This window comes from Nycticebus coucang, chromosome X (assembly GCF_027406575.1).
Source record: "Nycticebus coucang isolate mNycCou1 chromosome X, mNycCou1.pri, whole genome shotgun sequence".
Lineage (NCBI taxonomy): Eukaryota > Metazoa > Chordata > Mammalia > Primates > Lorisidae > Nycticebus > Nycticebus coucang.
Genome location: NC_069804.1, coordinates 23,765,827 through 23,789,603, shown reverse-complemented (window position 1 = coordinate 23,789,603; position 23,777 = coordinate 23,765,827). Strand labels below are relative to the sequence as shown.

General features: G+C 41.0%; 1 protein-coding gene across 2 annotated transcripts in view; it reads right to left on the bottom strand.

The window, feature by feature from the left end:
* The window catches only part of PDK3 (pyruvate dehydrogenase kinase 3), a 76,998-nt gene extending 55,046 nt beyond the window's left edge, over positions 1–21,952 (bottom strand). Inside the window, exon 1 of one of the 2 annotated variants that reach the window (XM_053579787.1) lies at positions 21,592–21,952. In XM_053579787.1, coding sequence (XP_053435762.1) covers positions 21,592–21,697 — 106 coding nt within the window. In that variant the 5' untranslated portion in view covers positions 21,698–21,952. The remainder of the gene's footprint in view (positions 1–21,591) is intronic. The other variant, XM_053579789.1, reaches the window with a different exon arrangement.
* Positions 21,953–23,777: the final 1,825 nt, after the last annotated feature.

Genomic DNA, 23,777 nt, shown 5'->3' with positions numbered 1-23,777 from the left:
GATGTGAATGGATTTCACTGTGGGTCCAGAAGTTGCACCTTCTGCTTGAGTAATCCTCTCTGCCCTTGCCCCAATCACTGGCTTCTATGTCCTGTGAGTCCCAGGATTCCTCAGAAAATTGTAGAGTTCACTAGCACAAAACCTGGCACATCATAGGTGTTCAGGAGCTATTTTCTGATTACAACTGAAAATTCAGACATGAGGGCACAGAGCCCCTCGGTTGCACAGGGTGGGAATAAACAAGACTGGGAGGCCTGGGTCTCGGTCTTGCCTCTTCACTGACTTCCTCTATGACCTCAGGTGACCTTCATGAGCTTTCAGCCTCAGTTTCCTCGTCTGTAAAATGAGCTCCAATGACTTGATAACTCTGGTGTGCACTTATTACCTGGGGCTATGGCGAGCGTTCTTGGCTGACCTTGCCATTTACAGCTCATTTAAGACCTCACCCTTAACTCTGGATCTCTGTGGTGCTGTATGGGTGAGGGGACCACATGTAGATAACTCAACGCCTGGACCCCAGTGAACCAATCTGGCTGCTCTAGGAAGGGATCCCCTGAGTGCTGAGGGTAGAGGTGCAGGGGTTGGGTTCACCTTCCTGGCTCAGGGTTAGACTGGGGCAGTGGCGCAAAGGTTTTCTTCCTGCCTCTAGCACCCGGAGCAATCTGCTTGGCCCTTAGTTGCTGCAGTATCAAGGGTGGTGGAAACTGCTGTGAAAAGGGCCCCTGATGATATACTCAGGACACCTGGGTTCTCCTTTGAGGTTGGGCATAGTCCTTCCCCTCTGGGCCTTGATTTCCCCACCTGCACATGGGGCTGCTAGCCCTGGCTCTGCTTCCCACACAGGGCTGTGGAAGACTGGCCAAGGCAGTGGCTCCTGCCTGTGAACTTGATTAAAGTGCCATAATACGGGAAAAAAAAAAAGAAAATTCAAACACCTAGTTTAGGTATAAACTTTCCATAGCAGATACAATTTAGGGGTTCAAGATAACATTCACTGGTAATGGTAAATTCTTCTTACAGATCAACTGCATTCTACATATTAGGTTAAGGGTATTCAAATCCTTGAAGTTTCGTGAAGAAGAGCCAACAGGGAGGTAGCAAGACAATAATGCCGTGGCAGTTGACAGTCAGTACACTGTGTCAGGCCTGAGAGTAGAAAAAAGCATGGATGTGCTCAGAACTGATAGCACAAACAGAGCTGTGACAAGCTGGAGCATGAGAGTAACAATTGCTACGTAGCCAGAGCCTCCACACATCCGTATCAATCTAATTCCATCCATATCAATCTAAAGGTAGGCTTTAGGATCTAGTCCTACTGATAAACTAGTGAGTCACAGGATGGCTTGTTGTCATGGAAGCAGAAATGCTCAGGTAAAGGTCACACTGTACCCATCTTTGAGGCTGAGGCAAGATGTTTAGTTAATCATCGCAGGGAATGAAGGGACAAAGCTATCATGCTCAAAGCACAAGTGAGCTGAAAGTTCTGTTTCCTGGAAAATGATTAGTTTATTCAGCTGAGACCTGCAGCCAACAAACTTGAAGATAATTAATATTCAAGGTTAAGAGCTCCCTAACCAGCTTTCGGTCTTAGCAGAAAGCCCATTTCATCCACGAAATGCTGTGTCACTGACTTCTCATAATAAATTCATAAGATCTACTGAGCCCCTATCACGTGTCATTCTCAATCTCATCAAGGCAATAATCCTATGATTAGATGCTATCATTTCCACGTCGTAGATAAGGACTGAACTGTAGTGACATTAAGTGATCTGCCCAAATCCACACTGCTGGTAGGCACCAGAAACGAAGACTTGAGTACAAGACTATGTACTGCTTCCCCTATTCCCAGAGATAATAAGGCAGACTAACATACAGCAGTCTTCAGAATCAATGCAAGTAAATGGCGTGGGTATCAGTCTGATAGTTCTGAAATGATAAAACTAGATAAGCATTAGACTATGCCATTTCTTGATTGTATAACAGAACAAATGTAGACAAAACCTCAGCATTCCTAACAGAAACTACATTTGCCATAAAGAATTATACTGGGGGCAATTGCGTATGATGTTGAACTAAAAAGAGGATAGGCTTAATTAAAAGCTCGATTGTACCTGTACTTCAACCACAGCTTTGCCCTTAACACTCCTTAGGTAAGACATTTAAACCATCCAAGCATTGGATTCTTCATCCAAGAGGTGAAATGCCTTCTTCATGCTGATGCTGAGAGAATTACAGCTGAATCTGCCTACTATTGTGTCTGGCAGAGAGTGGTACACAAATGCACGTTCCACTGGCCTCATTAAAAGACTAATGTCCAGTTCCTTTTGGAAGAAGTAGTCAAGATGCTATGTCAACAACCAGCCAAGGATTGGGATAGTCCTTCTGTTCCTTGGGGCTTCTACTTTCTCAGGCTTAAAATCGGGGAGGTTACAAATGATCTCTAAGCTCAGGCTCCCACTGAATGAATCTAAGAGGATAAGATTACAGTTTGTGTCTCTACACTTTACAGTTGTTTATCCTATACCAACCTTGCCGACTAATATAAATTCTGGGACAACTCTGGACAGTAGTGCTAGGAGTAAGCAGCCAAGGAAAGGAGGGAGAACAAATGTTCTCCATTTAGAAAGCCAACACTTTGGATAAAGGACAGTTGGGTTAACACCTCACACATTCCCAGAAACCACTCTTATTTCAAAAACGTTTTGGAGAGGCAGGGAGAGCAGAAAAAAATACCATAAAATCATAATTCATAAATTTTGGCTAGCACATATAAATATATGTATATGCCCCAGCTTCTCATTTATCTGTGAGCTCCTCAAAGACAGTGACTATGCCTTGGCAATTTCCCAATGCTTCTTAATTATCATTTCATTCCAAATCCAGAACATTCATTAACTACGGCTAATGGAGCCTAGAACTACTTACGTGATAACTTTCGGTATCTCACAGACTCTATCCCTCGAAGTGGTTAATAGCTTGTGAACAAAAATTTTACTGGATCTAACACTGTGGTTCTTAACTCTGGAAGGACATAGGGTCTATCAGTGCCTAGTAGGTAGTCCCTACTCTAAGTGATTCATTTTGTTTTATGTGGGAGACAGGTCTCAACTAGTTAGTTTTAGGAGCTCCCCAGGTAATTCTCATCACAGACTAACATCTAATCATAGACAGTTCAATGAGGGAAAAACAAATCAAAGTACTGCTCAGGCCCAGAGAGTGCTTAGCAAGCATCCAAACCTTTCCATTTACTCGTGTATTTTCAGTCTTTATTTTCACATCTGAGTTTTGTTTCAGTCTCTTAGGAAACTGACACAAACATATTCACAGTGTGTAAGAGACTCTTCATAATCATCTTTTCTCCTTCTCTGTTAGATCATCTTAAATGGGGAAGATAAAAACTGAACAAACTCACGATGGACATGGCTGTACTTCGGGATGTGGTAATGCTTGACAGGCAGTGATGATGCACTTTTTGGTCTTTTCCTCCAGTTTGTTTTATTCACACACTGTGCCCATCTGTTTCCTCAGCTGTAAAGTGGTGGCAAGATGACCAGGTGGGCAGACGCCTGGCTCTACCACCTACTATATGTCAGTTACCTGCTCAGAACTTCAGGTTCCTAATTTGGAAAATGGGCATGGCTGTTCAGAGAATTAAATGATACCCATATCTTATCCCAAGTATTGGTAAGTACTCAGTAAATGCCAGTTGAACCTACTGAATGTTTTTCAGTTGCCATACAGAGTTCGCTGGAATTCCCTTCTTGAACAGCTTCACTGGAGCCAAGCCAAGGTCAAAGCAGCAGGAATACAAGCATGTAGGCCAGAGATGACATGACAGAGTATGTAAAGAGCACTGAGCAAAGCGTCAGTACCCTGTCCATGAAGGGCAGTCCCTAGAGGATGGGACATTCACTATCAGGCAAGCAGCTTCCTCCCAGAAGAGTTTATTACAAATAAAATGTCCACATAAGCATATTACATGACCAATATGAAGACAGTAATAGAGCAGTGACCACTCTGCTTTCTACTTAACTGCAGAGTCAGGAGGAGAAATTAACCAAACTTAAAGTCCACAGTCAGGTATTAAAAAATACATACTACCAAGGTTAAGGAAACCTTGTACTCTACTAAAACAGATCCAAGAAAGGTTCAGGGACAGAGGCCTGAGTGTGTTCTGGCCTATGAAAATGTAACAATTGTTAGGAAAAACTATGTATACTCCAAGTTTCAAAGGGCCCTACTGTTTTCTGGCCAACAACACATGGGGAAACATTTAACTTCATGGTGTGCCAAAAATGTTAGAGAGATGATGATTTATTCCCAACAGTGATACTATTATATACTGACCTCTATGCCCTATTGAGAAAGCAACACTGGTACAACTCAAACAGGTCAAGTAGAATCACAGATCAAGTCTAAAAACAAAAATAAAATCATGACCACTTGGGTAACCCTCAGGGAAATAATATACCACTGAGTTAGAATGCCAAGTACTGAATTAGAGGGAATATAAATATTGACCTTGGTAAACGTAATAGTTTACTATCATTTTTGTGCCATTCATTATAGTACTAGGTATAATCTCACAGTTGAGACAACGACCAGGAGCAGCATTCTCCTTGAAGGATGTGAAGGACACCCATGATGAGTTACAGCCAAACCCAGCACCTCCACAAAGGCAAGTTCAGGGGTAAACCAGCCTTCCCTGCCCTAAAAATGAAGTAGGCTAACTGGAAATACATCAATACTAGTTTCAATGCCAGTTTATGCAATTAAAAACGGAAGGCCTAGGAACCTAGGAACACCAGGTAACCCACCCACAATCACCTTAGCACATTTTTTCTTAATGTACTATTCAATGTGCACAATGAATAATTTATCAAGAAGAATAAGAGGGCAAGAAAATTGAGAGCTTTTAATTTTAGGTAATAAAGAACAGCCCTCACCAAATTTCCATATGAATCACAAGGCAGAAGTTAACATGTGATAGTTAGTTAAAAGTCAGAAAAGTCATCCTGTTGAACAGAATCTACAAATACATATAAATTACTCTGTGAACTTAGTATGTATGATAAAACAGAAACAGCCACGGAACAAGGTTTGAGGTATTCACAATTGCCGTATAACCACACAACAGAACAGAGCAAAAGTGAGTTAGCTACAAAAGTCTCATTAGAAATGGCAATAAATTCCAGAGAGATTTAATAACAATTTACTAACCGCTGTAGGTGATAAATCTGACCATGATAAAAGCCCTGTAAATTATACGAGTGATACTGTGTCTACGAAAACTCACATTACATACTAAATAAAAAGGAAGTCAACATATAGTATTAACCTATGTAAATATATGAGCAAAAGCTAGAAGGGCTATCACACACAAAAAAAATGAATTACAGGTCATACAGCAATTCTTTCCACATGGTTATAATGCTATACTTTGATGATGACTTTGCCAAGGAACAGAACACAATGAGGAAACAGTATTTCCACAGCACAATAGCTTATTATGCCAAATACACACAAAGAATTCATGTGAATGATGAAAACTCCAGATTTCCATTACTAATTGGTCAAGGGCACTTTACACATAACAAAATGTAGACAATAAACCTAAGGGGGAGAGCTTTTAGTTCCTATGTTACCCATTATGCAATTAAAATCATAAAAGCTCATTTTGGCAGGACTGTGAAGAAACAGGTACACTTAAACTTGGATGACAGTCCTGTAAATTAAAGCTGTAAAATGCCTCAAAGTTTTTCACATGGGACTTCCACTCAGAGGCAGATACCCTATAGATAAAGCACCCAACTATCTGGAAAAGTCTTAGCTACCCCACAAAAGTCACACTCCAGATAGCCAAGGTTTTGTGTTACTGGCATAAAGGAAAAACAGAGCTTTACCACTTCAATGCAAATTATGAGCAATCACTGCTCAGTTCTCTTTAAACAGGGAGCTCAATTATCTTAGACCAGAGGTCTGAGAACTTTCTGTATAGAACCAGATAATAAACATTTTTGGCTTTGTGGGCCATATAGTCTCTGGCAACTACTCAACTCTGCTGTTGTGGAGGGACAAAAGCACAAGACAATATGTCATGAATGGCCGTGGCTGTGCTCCAGTAAAACTTCATTTACAAAAACAGGAGTTGTCGGGCGGCGCCTGTGGCTCAGTGAGTAGGGCGCCGGTCCCATATGCCGAGGGTGGCGGGTTCAAACCCAGCCCCGGCCAAACTGCAACAAAAAATAGCTGGGCGTTGTGGCGGGCGCCTGTAGTCCCAGCTGCTCAGGAGGCTGAGGCAAGAGAATCGCATAAGCCCAAGAGTTAGAGGTTGCTGTGAGCCGTGTGACGCCACGGCACTTTACCCGAGGGCAGTACAGTGAGACTCTGTTTCTACAAAAAAAAAAAAAAAAACAGGAGTTGTCGAGGCGGAGCAAGATGGCAGCCGAGTAACAGCTTCCTTGCATCTGCGCACCGTGAGTCTGGGGATATAGGACTCCAGGCATCTCTGGCTGGTGGGATCCGCCTATCATCACCCCTGAGAGGATACAGGGAGTCAGCGAGAGACTTCTGGACCCCAAGAGGAGGACTAAAACAGTGGAAAACCGGCAAGTGGTTGCGTGTGTTCAATCGGTCTAAAGCCGCCCGCAACTGTAAGTTCAGTAGCAGTGAGACTGCAAACCAGAAAGGCCTTACCTGTGAACTGTTTTGGTGTCTTTGGACTTGGCACTCAGCTGGACTGCCTTGGGGAGAGCCTGAGCGGGAGTGCGGAGAACTTTGGCCTTTGTCTAGGGCCCCAGTTTGAGCCGCTGAGCCAGACGGAGCTAATAGTGTTTGGCTCTGGGTCACAGGCAGCCATTGTGAGAGATCTGCCCCGGCAAGCTCCGCCCTCAGGGTCGCAGAGCTGGAATTGGGTGGGAGCGGGTAACCCAGCGACCAAGTAGCCTAAGGGCGGGGTCTGAGCCGCCTTGCAGCCCTAACCCTCGGGGACAGAGGGAGACCAGTTTTGACACACAGGGTAAGTGCATAGCCACTTCAGCAGTGATTCCAGCGACAAGCTCTTCCCTGAGAAAGCTTCTGCTCAGTAAGTGAACAAGTTCAAAGTGCCTTTTAAGTGGGCTGAAGAGAGATTTAGGGCGTCTACCTGCTGGGGTTTGAGAAACTAGCAGCCTCCAGTCGTATCAGAACTGTGATTAACATCTCATACCCCAGAAGACCACGTGTTGCCCAGACAATATTCAACAACATATACATACTGCTTTGTTTTTGGTTGTGTTTTTTTTTTGGTTTGGTTGTTTTTTTTGTTTATTTTGATGTTGTGGATTGTTGTTTTGTTTTTTAAGTTCAACCTTTTCCATACAGATCCTTTTTCTTTCTCAATTTTTCTAGTTTAATTATAATTTCCCATTGCTGCCTATTTCAATAATTAGAACTTCATTTTTGTTAGTGTTTCTACCGCTATTATTTGGTTTTTCCAGCCAGTTTTATCCCGTAAAGTTTTCTGTTTGCTTGTTTTGGTTTCATTTATAGCATTTTTGTCTTTCCTCTCTACTTGGTGGAGGTGGGGTACTGTGTCTGATCAGGTTAGCAAAGAGCTGCTGACCTCAAGGGAACCACCCAACTGGGCACCCCCAGAAGGTGGTTTTTTTTTTAAGGTTGTATCAAAGTACCCTACTGTACACCTATATTGCTCTGTCTCCCTCTTTCTGTGCCTCTCTTCTTTTTGTCAATATTCCTTTTACCCACCCTCTCTCCTTTCTCTATTTTTCTTTTTTTTTCTTATCACTCGGTCCTCCTTTCTTTCATCCCTTTTTTGCTCTTAAACCTTCTCACCCTTCTGGTCCTGTAACCCTTAGTCCACAGGCACGAGAACTTAAAGAGCAAGAGGAAGTGAAAGGAAAATTAGGGCAAGGAAACAGATAAAAGAAATCACCCATGAGGAAGAATCAGCAGACAACTCCAGGCAACATGAAGAACCAGTCCAGAACAACCCCGCCAAGGGACCATGAGGTAGCTACTGCAGAGGATTCCACCTATACAGAAATGTTAGGAATGACAGAAAGGGAATTTAGAATACACATGTTGAAAACAATGAAAGAAATGATGGAAACAATGAAGGAAACTGTTAATAAAGTGGAAAATAACCAAAAGGAAATCCAAAAACAGAATCAAATCAGAGATGAACGATATGAAGAATATAAAAAGGATATAGCAGAGCTGAAGGAAATGAAACAGTCAATCAGGGAACTTAAAGATGCAATGGAAAGTATCAGCAACAGGTTAGACCATGCAGAAGAAAGAATTTCAGAGGTAGAAGACAAAGTTCTTGAGATAACTCAGATAGTAAAAGAGGCAGAAAAGAAGAGAGAGAAAGCAGAACGTTCACTGTCAGAATTATGGGACTTTATCAAGCGTTCCAACATACGAGTTATAGGAATTCCAGAAGGGGAAGAAGAATGCCCCAGAGGAATGGAAGCCATACTAGAGAATATTATCAAAGAAAATTTCCCAAATATCACCAAAGATTCTGACACACTGCTTTCAGAGGGCTATCGGACCCCAGGTCACCTCAACTCTAACCGAGCTTCTCCAAGACACATTGTGATGAACCTGTCCAAAGTCAAGACAAAAGAAAAGATTCTGCAAGCTGCCAGGAGTAAGCGCCAGTTGACCTACAGGGGCAAATCCATCAGAGTGACCGCAGACTTCTCTAATGAAACTTTCCAAGCAAGAAGACAATGGTCATCTACCTTTAATCTACTTAAACAGAACAATTTCCAGCCCAGAATTCTGTACCCTGCTAAGCTAAGCTTCAAAATTGATGGAGAAATCAAATCATTTAGGGATATACAAACATTGAGGAAATTCGCCACAACAAGACCAGCTCTACAGGAAATACTTCAACCTGTTCTGCACACTGACCACAACAACGGATCAGCAGCAAAGTAAGAACTCAGAAATTAAAGGACAGAACCAAACCTCCACACTGATGCAAAAGATAAAACTAAGCAATGGACTCTCACAAAATAAGACGAATAGAATACTACCACACCTATCAATCATCTCAATAAATGTTAATGGCTTGAATTCCCCACTGAAGAGACATAGATTGGTTGACTGGATTAAAAAACACAAGCCATCCATTTGCTGTCTGCAAGAAACACACCTGGCTTCAAAAGACAAATTAAAGCTCCGAGTCAAGGGTTGGAAGACAATTTTTCAGGCAAATGGAATTCAGAAGAAAAGAGGAGTTGCAATCTTATTTTCAGATACATTTGGATTTAAAGCAACTAAAGTCAAAAAAGACAAAGATGGTCACTTTATATTGGTCAAGGGAAAAATACAACAAGAAGACATTTCAATTCTAAATATCTATGCACCCAATTTAAATGCTCCCAGATTCTTGAAACAGACCTTACTCAGTCTGAGCAATATGATATCTGATAATACCATAATAACAGGGGACCTTAACACTCCTCTTACAGAGCTGGACAGATCCTCTAAACAGAAATTAAACAAGGATATAAGAGACTTAAATGAGACCCTAGAACAACTGTGCTTGATAGACGCATATAGAACACTCCATCACAAAGATAAAGAATATACATTCTTCTCATCATCCCATGGAACATTCTCCAAAATTGATCATATCCTGGGACACAAAACAATTATCAACAGAATCAAAAGAATTGAAATTTTACCTTGTATCTTCTCAGACCATAAGGCACTAAAGGTGGAACTCAACTCTAACAAAAATGCTCGACCCCACCCAAAGGCATGGAAACTAAACAATCTTCTGTTGAATAACAGATGGGTGAAGGAAGAAATAAAACAGGAAATCATTAACTTCCTTGAGCATAACAACAATGAAGACACAAGCTACCAAAACCTGTGGGATACTGCAAAAGCAGTTTTGAGAGGAAAATTCATCGCTTTAGATGCCTACATTCGAAAAACAGAAACAGAGCACATCAACAATCTCACAAGAGATCTTATGGAATTGGAAAAAGAAGAACAATCTAAGCCTAAACTCAGTAGAAGAAAAGAAATATCCAAAATCAAATCAGAGATCAATGAAATTGAAAACAAAAGAATCATTCAGAAAATTAATGAAACAAGGAGTTGGTTTTTTGAAAAAATAAATAAAATAGATAAACCATTGGCCAGACTAACGAGGAATAGAAAAGTAAAATCTCTAGTAACCTCAATCAGAAATGATAAAGGGGGAAATAACAACTGATCCCACAGAGATAAAAGAGATCATCTCTGAATACTACCAGAAACTCTATGCCCAGAAATTTGACAATGTGAAGGAAATGGATCAATATTTGGAATCACACCCTCTCCCTAGACTTAGCCAGGAAGAAATAGACCTCCTGAACAGACCAATTTCAAGCACTGAGATCAAAGAAACAATAAAAAAGCTTCCAACCAAAAAATGCCCTGGTCCAGATGGCTTCACTCCAGAATTCTATCAAACCTTCAAGGAAGAGCTTATCCCTGTACTGCAGAAATTATTCCAAAAATTGAGGAAGAAGGAATCTTCCCCCAACACATTCTATCAAGCAAACATCACCCTGATACCAAAACCAGGAAAAGACCCAAACAAAAAGGAGAATTTCAGACCAATCTCACTCATGAACATAGATGCAGAAATTCTCAACAAAATCCTAGCCAATAGATTACAGCTTATCATCAAAAAAGTCATTCATCATGATCAAGTAGGCTTCATCCCAGGGATGCAAGGCTGGTTTAACATACGCAAGTCCATAAACGTTATCCACCATATTAACAGAGGCAAAAATAAAGATCACATGATCCTCTCAATAGATGCAGAAAAAGCATTTGATAAAATCCAGCATCCTTTTCTAATTAGAACACTGAAGAGTACAGGCATAGGTGGCACATTTCTAAAACTGATTGAAGCTATCTATGACAAACCCACAGCCAATATTTTACTGAATGGAGTAAAACTGAAAGCTTTTCCTCTTAGAACTGGAACCAGACAAGGTTGTCCTCTGTCACCTTTACTATTCAACGTAGTGCTGGAAGTTCTAGCCAATACAATTAGGCAAGACAAGGAAATCAAGGGAATCCAAATGGGAGCAGAGGAGGTCAAACTCTCCCTCTTTGCTGACGACATGATCTTATACTTAGAGAACCCCAAAGACTCAACCACGAGACTCCTGGAAGTCATCAAAAAATACAGTAATGTTTCAGGATATAAAATCAATGTCCACAAGTCAGTAGCCTTTGTGTACACCAATAACAGTCAAGATGAGAAGCTAATTAAGGACACAACTCCCTTCACCATAGTCTCAAAGAAAATGAAGTACCTAGGAATATACCTAACGAAGGAGGTGAAGGACCTCTATAAAGAAAACTATGAAATCCTCAGAAAGGAAATAGCAGAGGATATTAACAAATGGAAGAACATACCATGCTCATGGATGGGAAGAATCAACATTGTTAAAATGTCTATACTTCCCAAAGCAATCTACCTATTCAATGCCATTCCTATCAAAATACCAACATCGTACTTTCAAGATTTGGAAAAAATGATTCTGCGTTTTGTATGGAACCGGAAAAAACCCCGTATAGCTAAGGCAGTTCTCTGTAACAAAAATAAAGTTGGGGGCATCAGCATACCAGATTTTAGTCTGTACTACAAAGCCATAGTGCTCAAGACAGCATGGTACTGGCACAAAAACAGAGACATAGACACTTGGAATCGAATTGAAAACCAAGAAATGAAACTAACATTTTACAACCACCTAATCTTTGATAAACCAAACAAGAACATACCTTGGGGGAAAGACTCCCTATTCAATAAATGGTGTTGGGAGAACTGGATGTCTACATGTAAAAGACTGAAACTGGACCCACACCTTTCCCCACTCACAAAAATTGATTCAAGATGGATAAAGGACTTAAACTTAAGGCATGAAACAATAGAAATCCTCAAAGAAAGCATAGGAAAAACACTGGAAGATATTGGCCTGGGGAAAGACTTCATGAAGAAGACTGCCATGGCAATTGCAACAACAACAAAAATAAACAAATGGGACTTCATTAAACTGAAAAGCTTCTGTACAGCTAAGGACACAATAACCAAAGCAAAGAGACAACCTACACAATGGGAAAGGATATTTGCATATTTTCAATCAGACAAAAGCTTGATAACTAGGATCTATAGAGAACTCAAATTAATCCACATGAAAAAAGCCAACAATCCCTTATATCAATGGGCAAGAGACATGAATAGAACTTTCTCTAAAGACGACAGACGAATGGCTAACAAACACATGAAAAAATGTTCATCATCTCTATATATTAGAGAAATGCAAATCAAAACAACCCTGAGATATCATCTAACCCCAGTGAGAATGGCCCACATCACAAAATCTCAAAACTGCAGATGCTGGCGTGGATGTGGAGAGAAGGGAACACTTTTACACTGCTGGTGGGACTGCAAACTAGTACAACCTTTCTGGAAGGAAGTATGGAGAAACCTCAAAGCACTCAAGCTAGACCTCCCATTTGATCCTGCAATCCCATTACTGGGCATCTACGCAGAAGGAAAGAAATCCTTTTATCATAAGGACACTTGTACTAGACTGTTTATTGCAGCTCAATTTACAATCGCCAAAATGTGGAAACAGCCTAAATGCCCACCAACCCAGGAATGGATTAACAAGCTGTGGTATATGTATACCATGGAATACTATTCAGCCATTAAAAAAAATGGAGACTTTACATCCTTCGTATTAACCTGGATGGACGTGGAAGACATTATTCTTAGTAAAGCATCACAAGAATGGAGAAGCATGAATCCTATGTACTCAATTTTGATATGAGGACAATTAATGACAATTATGGTTATGGGGGGGAAAACAGAAAGAGAGAAGGAGGGAGGTGGGTGGGGCCTTGGTGTGTGTCACACTTTATGGGGGCAAGACATGATTGCAAGAGGGACTTTACCTAACAATTGCAATCAGTGTAACCTGGCTTACTGTACCCTCAATGAATCCTCAACAATAAAAAAAAAAAAAAACAGGAGTTGTCAAAACCCACAGAGTGTACAATACGAAGAATGAGCCCTAATGTAAACTATGGACTTTAGGTGACAGTCAGCGTTGGTCATCACTTAGAGTTAGATGACCCAACAGAGTTAGATGGGTCAGGGTTGGTTCATCAATTATAACAAACATCCCACACTGTGCAGGATGCTGATGGTGGGTGGCACAGGCTGTGTTTGAGGGTGTGGTGAGGGGTTTGTTGGAATGCCTGTTCATTCAATTTTTCTGTGAACCTAAAGCTATAGTTGTCCCTTGGTATCCTCAGGGCACTGGTTCTAGAATAGCCCTTGGATATGAAAACCCATGGATACTCAAGTCCCTTATATAAAATGGCATAGTATTTGCATGTAACCTATGTACATGCTCCCATATACTTTAAACCATCTGTAGATTAGTTATAACACCTAATACAATGCCTGTGCACCGTTTCATTTGTGTGAATTCCACATAGCATTTGGCACAAGGCAAACTCAAGTTTTGCTTTTTGGAATTTTGTTGATTTTTTTCCTGAATATTTTTGATCCGCATCCAGGAATGTGGAATCCACAGGTACCGAGGGCTGATGGTACTCTTCAAAATAAAGTCTGTTAATTGGGCAGGGTGGGGGGACCAGATAGCCAGCCCTCTGGCTTTAGTTCAACATTCTTAGACCAGGGTATTCCTGAGATAAAAGAATTTGACCAACCCTGAAATCAGATTATCACAGAAGTAAAATAATTGAGTGCCCATACAATATAAAGGAAAAGGAGAGCTATTTTCTGATTCCATCCAGTAATAAAACCAAGGTTTTCCTAATCCTGCCAAGAGTCTGATCAATTTCCCAAATGCTTAGTGGGAGGAAACCACCCAGCCATCAATAGGTCAGTAAATGCTATGCCTCCACTTCAGAAGTACACAAAACATGCTCAAGTGCTACCAAGACAACAAAGCCAGAGCTATGACTTTGGTGCCTGAGAGCTGTCCCACAGCCTGACAAACCAGGCTACGTTAAAATCCAGCCCTATGAGATCTTAAAGGCCAATTCTTTCTTTAAATTTAAATACTGACCAAGATGCAATAAGCCAGGTTAAACATCTTTAACCTGAACTAAATTGTTCTCTTACCCTTTAATTTTGAATACTTGGCTCCAGTCTCCAAAGAGGTCGGTTTACTTTTTCGCAACATCTCATAGTACAAAAGCTTTATGGCTTTCAAAAAAGGTCTGTCATGTACACATGTAAAGGTACAAAACCCACTCAAGATTATTTTCCCCTTTTCCTAATGTGATTTTAAAAAAACCAACAACCTTTTGATCTTCTCCAGGAAAAAAAAAAATCACTGTTCTCAGTGGTAATCAGGCTGCCAACAAAATGACTTTTAAAAATGAAGACTCTGCATTTAGAACCAAAGTCATTTCTCAGTGTGTATCAAAGTCTCAAAATACTTTCTAAAGGAAAACAAAAGGTGGCTGGGCCCTTAAACCTGCTGCCTTCCAAAGCCTAAAGGCTCAGAGGTTCACAGAATCAGGGTTGTCAGACAACCTGCTTTCTGGTTGTTTTATTTGGGAGATACTGTATTTAAATGTGGGGATGATAAGGAAGTTTAAACTTATATAACAACTGACTGAAGTGGCATAATGTTTTATAACCTCCATACGGAGTCAGGCATGGCATCAGTAATGGCCATTTATGGAGCACCCACCCTGTGCACAGCAAACTGAGCTGACGAAGCAGTGACATGTTACAAAGAAGAGGAGAGCACCCACCCTTGGGAAATAGACAATTGAGGATAAAATCAAAGAAAAGAAGGCAGGAGCAAAATACCTTTAACGCAAGTGCAGCTGTACAAATGTAACTGGGAAATAAATGGGAAGTAAGTCTGTAAAGGAGATAAAAGTGTTTAATGAGGGAACCAAAAGTGGATAGGGTACAACTGACAGATGAAAAGCAAGTTCAAATGAAAATGTGAATCATTTCCTACCAACTCATTCAACATTCAGAAGGTTCTATCTTTAATTTCTGTATAATAGTCCAAGTTCTCCTTTGCTTATGTCACCAAGAGAACTTTTAATTCACAGCAACTACTTAAGGAAAAGACAGAACTCAAATTTGTGCAAATATAATAAGGAGCCATCCCTTATTATATTAAGGACATTAATTGCCATTCCAAGACAATAAATTGGTCCAAAACTCCAGAGAGGTTTACAGAAAAAAAAAAAAGACTTATAAAAGTTATACTAAGAAATAAACTCAATAAATTTTTATCCTGAACATTAAAATGTGGTTATCTCTCCATTATTCCTAATAAGGAATTAATATATACTATTTGAAGCCACATGGTCCAACAGAAATATATAAGCCACATATAGAATTAGAAAGTCTCTAAATAGCCACATTAACATAAATTGATGGATGAAATTTTTGATATTTAATTTAAGTACATCCATGTAACTGTACTTGTACCCTCTAAATCTATTAAAATAAAAAAAATGTTTTATTTAACCTAACATATCCAAAACATTATTTCCACATGTAATCAATATAATATATTTTATTATTTTTTACATTAAGTCTTTGAGTATTTTATACTTACAGCGCATCTCAATTCAGGAACTAAATTTCTGTCAGAAATACTTAGATTTCACAAAATTTACAGTTGATAAGGCAGATTCACATATTCAAGTTGTTCTAAACATACTTAAAAGTTAACTGAATCAAGTACTTTTCAAATTTAAATCAGTTTCTCAGTCACACTAGCCACATTACTCAAAAGTGCTGAAAAGGCTCATGTTGCTGATGGGTGGTGAATGATGCTGGACAAAGAAGGTCCAAAGAAAGTAATAATTATGAAGATAATCATTGGAACCAAAAAATTCAAACCTAATTATTCATTAAAAGAAATATGGGCCAGCCACAGTAGCTCAAACCTGTAATCCCAGAACTTTGGGAGCTAGAAGCAGGAAGATTGCTTGAGGTTAGGAGTTCAAGACCAGCCTGGGCAACATACCAAGATCCTATCTCTACAAAAAAAAAAAAAGAAAAATTTAGCCAGGAGTGGTGGTACAAGCCTATAGTGCTAGCTATTCAGGAGGCTAAGATAGGAGGATGACTTGTGCTTAGGAGTTGAGGTGGCAATGAGCTGGAGTCACCACCACTGCACTCCAGCCTGGGTAACAGAGTGAGAGCCTGTCACTAAAAAGAGAGAGAGAGAGAGAGAGAGAAAAGAAAATATACAACATAGAAAAATTAAGGTATTAAAAACAGAAAGCAAAAGAAAATTACAGATGCTTATCATTGCAGACACATCTGTCATATCAACAAGTATAGACAGGTTAAACTTAACACATAAAAGAAAGCAACTGATTCGCAAAGCAAAATCCAATTTTGCATTTAGAGACATTTAAAGCAAAGTAATTCAGAAAGACTGAAAATAAAAGGATATCAATGTTATACAAAGAAAAATAAACAAGAAAATAGGGAATTAGATATAAAAGTCAAATAAGGATGACTTCAAAGCATTCAACTGGGAAAAGGGCACCTCTGTAATGCCAAAGGATATATCTCACAGAGAGGACATGGTAGTTCATAAGCATCAAACACAACACTAATAGTCATACAGCAAAAGCTATAGTAGAAATAGGGAGACACAGAATCATACCATTATGAGACTTCTCTCATGCTTGATCCATGGGGGCAAGATATGATTGCAAGAGGGACTTTACCTAACAATTGCAATCAGTGTAACCTGGCTTATTGTACCCTCAATGAATCCCCAACAATAAAAAAAAGAAAAAGAAAGAAAAAAACATGAATGCATTAAAAATAATAATAATAAAGTTTTCAAGTTCAAAAGAAAAAAAAATAAAGTGGATTAAAAAAGTAAAGTTATACAAAACCTAAATAATATAATGATAGATCTGATACATCAAATTCTGTAACCTGAGAGTACAAGCTTCTTTTTGTTGCTCAAGGAACAGTTACAGGAAACGACCATAAATCAGGCTACACAGTAAAACATTAATAAGTTCGAAAATAATTCAGACAACATTCTCTGATCACAATGCAGCAAAACTAAACAGAAATAAAATTAAAATATGGAATGCACCTACACTGGAAATTCAAAAACTCCCCAAAACAACTTTTTTTTTTTTTTTTTGGAGACAGAGCCTCAAGCTGTCGCCCTGGGTAGAGTGCAGTGGCATCACAGCTCACAGCAACCTCCAACTCCTGGGCTTAAGTGATTCTCTTGCCTCAGCCTCCCAAGTACACCTTAATTATATACAATAAAATGTATCTTTCAAAATTTCCATAATAGGCTCGGTGCCTGTAGCACAGTGGTTACAGCACCAGCCACATACACCCAGGCTGGCAGTTTTGAACCTGGCCTTGGCCAGCTAGGCAATTAACAAATGCAACAAAAAAATAGCCGTGCGTGGGGGTGGGCACCTGTAGTCCCAGCTACTTGAGAGGCTGAGGCAAGAGTTTGAGTTGCTGTGAGCTGTGACATCACAGCACTCCACTGAGGGCGACATAGTGAGACTCTGTCTCAAAAAAAATAAAATTTATATAATAAAAGCTAAAATAAAGAAATATTTACTCGAGGAGAGAAAAATTCTATCTAGATACCATTTTTTCACCTATCAAAAGTTTAACAGCAATGTGTTGAAAGTTTAGGAAAACAGTTCTTCTCAGAAACTTCCAGTGAGAGTAAACAGACAACCTCTATAAAAAGCAATTTGACAATGTTCATCAAAATTACAAATGCATATACTCACTGACGTAGCAATCCAATGTTTGGGAATTTGTCCTATATATACGCTCAGATGTGCGTGAAATTAATTACAGTGCACGCAATAATTTACTGTAGAGTTGGTTGTCATAGCAAAGATTGGAAACAACCCACTAGCCATCAGTAAGGACTTGGCTAACAAATTATGTATACTCATATAAGCTAATTCTCAGAAGCCATAAAAAGAAAAAGGAAGTTCTACAGATACAGATATGGAAAGCTCTCTAAGGTATTAAGTTTAAAAAGGAAGGTACAAAGGTGTAAGCTGCCAATTAAACAAAAAAGAGGAGGCTAGCGAACAAAAGAAGGAGGTTTATCTATGTCTTCTTGTATCTTTTGAATTTGGAACCATGTGATTGTCATTGCAGGCACTAAAGAAAATCTCATTTTTAAACATGCCCCCTTTTGGAATGTCCTGTGACCATTATAAAGTAATAATCCATTCAGAACAACTGTTATTCTTGTTACACTTGCTGTGGCACTGTGTGGGAGCAAGGCCATATTTCAAGTAAAGATTGAGTTTAAGGAATTTTTGTTATTTTAAAGGGCATGGAGAAAAACTGCACACAGATCAAACAGGGACAGTAGATTAGACAGAAGATCATGTAATTAATGGTTCTTAACCCTGGCTACACTTTAGAATGTCTGGGGGGAATCTCCTAAAAATACCAATGCCCCACACCCCCTGCCCCAAGACCATTTAGAACACAACAGATAATTGGGGTGTAAGGCCCTGGCCTGAAAACCACTCATCTAAAATGCTTTCAAACTAGTTCTCAACAAGAAGTCCACGGGACATTTGGCAATGCCTGGAGACATGTTTGGTTGTCACAAGGTAGGGTGGAGAAGTGCTTATGACATCTAGTGAGTAGAGGCCATGGATGAGGTTAAACCTCCCCAGAGTGCACAGGACAGCCCCCACCACAATCATCTGACCTAAAATGGCAAGAGTGCTGAGGTTGGGAACTTCTGCTTGAAAATAAAATCCCTGCTTCTGAAATAACAACCAGTTAGGTCTTCACTTTTCAACACAGGAAGTAATTCCCTTATTTACTAATGTGGCATATATTCACACAAGAAAGCTATTTCAGTGAGTGGCCACAGAAACAATTTATTTTCCAACAAGGTTATAACGTACTGTAAACAAAATTCTGTACACATCCTTTCTCCAGTCCCTGTCTAGTTACTCTAGTCAAAACTTAAGGCCCATTTGTAAAGTACCTAGGAAGAAAGGAATAAGTTGACAAACTGGCAGCCTGTGGGCCAACATGATCCATCCATCTTAAAATACAGTGTGGCCATACGATCATGTGCAATTTAAAATAGTGTGCAATTTTAAATCGCACATGGACTTTATGGCCACCTTGTCTACCAAACTGATGCCAATCAGCTGCCTCTTCTGGAGCCAGCCATATCCCAAGAGTTTGTCACAGTCCACACCTGGCTGGCTTCATTCATCTATCCACTGCTCCCTATCTGGTCCTTTAAGTACTTGAGTTGGACCTTGCTTGCAGTTTTCTCCAATCATACAAGGGCATAGAGCCTCTTAACTCCTATCCCTTCTCACCTTAAGAACTTCTCCACACCCATTCTGAATTCTTAAATTCCCACATCACTGGCCAAAATAGAACTGCTAGCAAGAGACAGAACTAAAAGAAAAGCAGGAGTAGAGATGGACTTCGTGTGACAACTCTCTTCTTTTAGCTGTCCTGCCATTAAAGATAGGTTGATTACCACCTGATTCATCTCTGGGTGCTACAAACTAGGCTTGCACTTTCCAGAAAATTCCACTACAATTATATAGAGCTCTTATATGCACTTCCTTGTAAGGAAAAGACTTAAATTATTATGTTTCTCTCGGTATCCTAGACCTCTCCCAAAACAGGTCAGAAGACTTTTATGGAAAATATCTATCAAAAGATTTGGTAATTTTCTTTGAAAAACTCATCCCTTTTCCTTTGAAATTAGATAGTTCTGAGCTGTGCTTTAGAGATCACTTGATACAATCCACATGTTTTATTAGCAAGGAAAATGAGCCCAAAGTGAGGTTCGGTCACTTAGCCAAGACCACACTCTGAGTTAGTAGCAGAGCCAAAATTAGAACGTTTGTTTCTAGTCTGTCCCCCATAGATTTTCCACGATAACACTATCCCCCACTGCGGTTTTCCTACTCAAATAACATCCTTGCCAAGATACCTATTAACATGGATAGACACTAGCAGCTACAGAAATAAATTAACCAAAATTCTGGACACACTATTAAAGCTATCACTTAAATTTTGAGGGTGGAAGGAATTGGGAGCTTCTGGATTCCTTTTTTTCCTTTTACTGTAAATTAAACTGTCTTGGTTTACCCAGATGACAGGTTGATACCTTCAGAATCTTCCCTAAACCATAAATTAGAGATGAAAAACATGCCTATTTATAGCAACAGCAACCTCTTCTAAACTCTGAAGTCAGGAACTGACTCAAACCTCTAAAATCCTCACAAGTGGCCAGAGATGGTAAAGTAAAACTACCAAAAAGCTTTTGGGAGTGAAGTTCTAAGATGCAAAAATCAATATCTCACTGATCTTTGACTTTTATTATTCTCTGGCAAATTGGTTTCTAAAATTTTAATTTGCTCTTAACTTTAACCTACTCCTTTCTACCCTAGCTTTTATTAAGTATGGACAACACCACATTTTGTATATCAGTTCTTCCCCAAATGTTTTATCTACCCTGCACCTTAGTTTTTATGCCCAACTGACACCATCACTTGACATTTACATAAAATTAAATGAACAGACTCCCAATTATTTGCCCTTGAGAGTTTAGACTATCTTTGTTGCTGGATTTTATTTTCCTTCAGGGATGCTGAGTTCCACACTGATACCTTGGTGCACACTTTTGTTTTACTTTCAGGTATTTCACAACCAATTCTCTGGCTTTCTGGGGAAATATGATCCAGTTAACAGAAGGTGGCGGAATCTATTCCCATCTAGCTAGGCCTCAGGCAAGTTTGTCCCCCCTCATACCCCTCTCCCTCTTCTGCGCTCCCATCTCAATCCGGGGAGGCTTTCCACCCGCCCATGTGACAGGGAAAAGGTGGGTGGGACACCAAAGGAGAGGAGCAGCAAAAGGTGTTGACACCAAGGCCAGAGTTGTATTAGATCCCTGCTCTGAGGCTAGGAGCCCACACGTCCTCTTGTCGGGAACATCTAAGTCGTTGGTAGTCCAGGCCCCTAATTGCTTTAACTTAACCTGATGACAACTGTTCGAGTCCTGGCATTCTGGCGACACAGCAACACCTTAGAGCAGAAAGGGGACAAAATACCATTGCATAATTTATTCAACCTCAAAGTGTTTCTACATAGCTCTTACACAACCAAAAATAAAAAAACCCTAAGAATAAAAACATTAAAAAGCCACCCACGTTTCGTTCTGAAGTTTTAAAAGGAGTGAGGTTTGTGACAAGTAGATTTAAAACTAAGGATGGCAGTTTCGGGGAGTCCCGCTTGCAATGAGTATCCTGCGACGAGACGCGGTTTCCGTGTCTCTGGGTAAGCTTCAGGCTGGGTATGAGGGTGCCAGGCCCAGCCCCCCGCTCCCCGAAACCCGAGCCCCAGGAGAGCCCCTGGCATCCCCTACTTCCCGACCGCAGTTCCCACGCACTTTGTCCCAAAGCTTTGGAGACCGGGGCGACCCACCGGATGGCGGCGGCGCCGCGCCTGGGGCCCATGGGGACCCGTGGCCCCGCACTCACCGAAGTCCAGGAACTGTTTGATGGAGAGCGGCGATGGCGAAAAGCGCGAGTAGCGCTCGATCTGCTTGGGCACCGGCTGCTTCAGCAGCCACCGGAACAGCCGCATCCTCGCCGAGGCAGGGCAGACAACCGTCTAGATGCCCAGGTGGTCTCTAGGGCTGGCGCAGCCGAGCCAAGCGGATCGGGCACGTCCACCAGGCGCGCGCCCGGGCCTCTAACTCGGCCTCGGTGCCGCCGGTGCAGCGGCCGCAGCAACAGCAGCAGCAGCAGCAGCAGCAGCAGCAGCTCCCGGGCCGCCGACGGCCGCCCGCGGCTTCCCTAGGCTCCGCCCATGGGGCGGGGCCAGTCGCTGCACGTACGCGGCGCGCGAGGGGCACCAGGGGCCCAGGGGCGAGCGGTTGCACGCGCCGGCGGCCGATTGGCTGCCTGTGCCTCCTGGATTGCTTTCTGCCCGGGTGCGGCGAGGCTCTGGGCCCTCCTTCCCTCGCTCGTGGGACTTGGGCCGGCAGAGCCAGCGCAACCCCTCAGGGCCTGGGCCCCGCCCCCCGGCTAGGTCCGCAGCTGCCGCCACCGCCGCGACGTGGTAGTGGAGGTGCCAGGGGACCGGGAGGAGGCCAGGAACCCACGCCCAGAGTCCGGACCTACGCTCCGCTTATGACTGTACTCAACCCAAGGCACCTCTTCCGGGAGGCCTTCCCTGAATTAGCTGATGGTTTTAGTTCAAGGTGTTTGTTACATCTTGACACTTTAATTTTCGTGTTCTGTTTACGTAGCACCACTCAATTATCTTGACTGTTTTATGCTTTACAGAACTGCCACCACCTTTGGACAGAATTAAATGTAAGCTCTCTAGTTCTGTTTCCTGACACCTCCCCACCATTGGACAGGGGTGACTGTAATGTCACTCTTTGTTTCGTCCCACCCCCACCCCCACCCTCACTCTCCTTATATTCAACATCTTTGGACAGAATTGTTAGGTCACTGGCTCTCTGTTTCGTGGTCCTCCGCCCGCTGTTCCCACCTCTGCCAACACTTTGGGCAATATCTGTAGGAGGCTGATTCTGTTTCATGCGTCCCCTACCATACCACCACGGGACAAGATCCATTGTAAGGTCACTAATACTTTGTGTTCCCCACTCAACACCCTCTTTCATGTTTCACTACCACTGCATTTGTACAGGAATCTAATGCTTACACTGTGTTGGGTATTCTTTACGTAAGAGTGGACTTGAATAAAGGTTCCAGTATATTAAATCATTATTTCCTAATGTGAATATATGAAGTACTGCTTGCTTTAGCCATTTCCATCAAACCTTGGCTTTATTTCTTTAACTTTAAATGTTTTTATTGAGACATAATAGATGTACATATTTGGGAGTATACATGATAATATATTGATATAATTTGTAAAGGTAAAATCAGTGTAATTGGGATATCCATCACCTTAAATTCTTTTCTTTATGATAGAAACATTCAAATAATTCTTTTTTTATTAAATCCTAGCTGTGTACATTAATGCAATTATGTGGTACATAATTGTACCCCATATGTGCAGGTTTTATATACCATTTGAAATATTTTCATCAAACTGGTTAACATAGCCTTCACCATCAAATAATTCTTTTCTAGCTATTTTAAAATATACAATAGATTAGTCTGGGCCTGGTGGCTCATGCCTGTAATCCCAGCACTCTGGGAGGTGGAGGCAGGAGGATCTCTTGAGCTCAGAAGTTCCAAACCAGCCTGAGCAACAGCGAGACCCTGTGTCTGCTGAATAGAAGAAAAATTAGCTGGGCATCATTGGGGGGTACCCCAGCTACTCAGGAGGCTGAGGCAGGAGGATCACTTGAACCCAGAAGTCTGAGGTTGCTATGAGCTAGGCTGATGCTATGACACTCTAGCCTGAGCAACAGAGTGAGACTGTCTCAAAAAAAAAAAAATATATATATATATATGCACACACAATAGATTAAAACTATAGCTTCTCTGCTGATCTATCAAATACTAGGTCTCATATCTTCCATCAAAATGTATTTTGTACCTATTAATCAACCTCTCTTCATCCTTCCTTCCTCCTTTATTTTTGACAATATGTAAACATCAACTGAAAGGAAAGGTAGAATATTCTTTAAGGAAATGTTAAAATGCAACCAGAAACCACTCCTTTGGTGTGATTGGACTGGTTT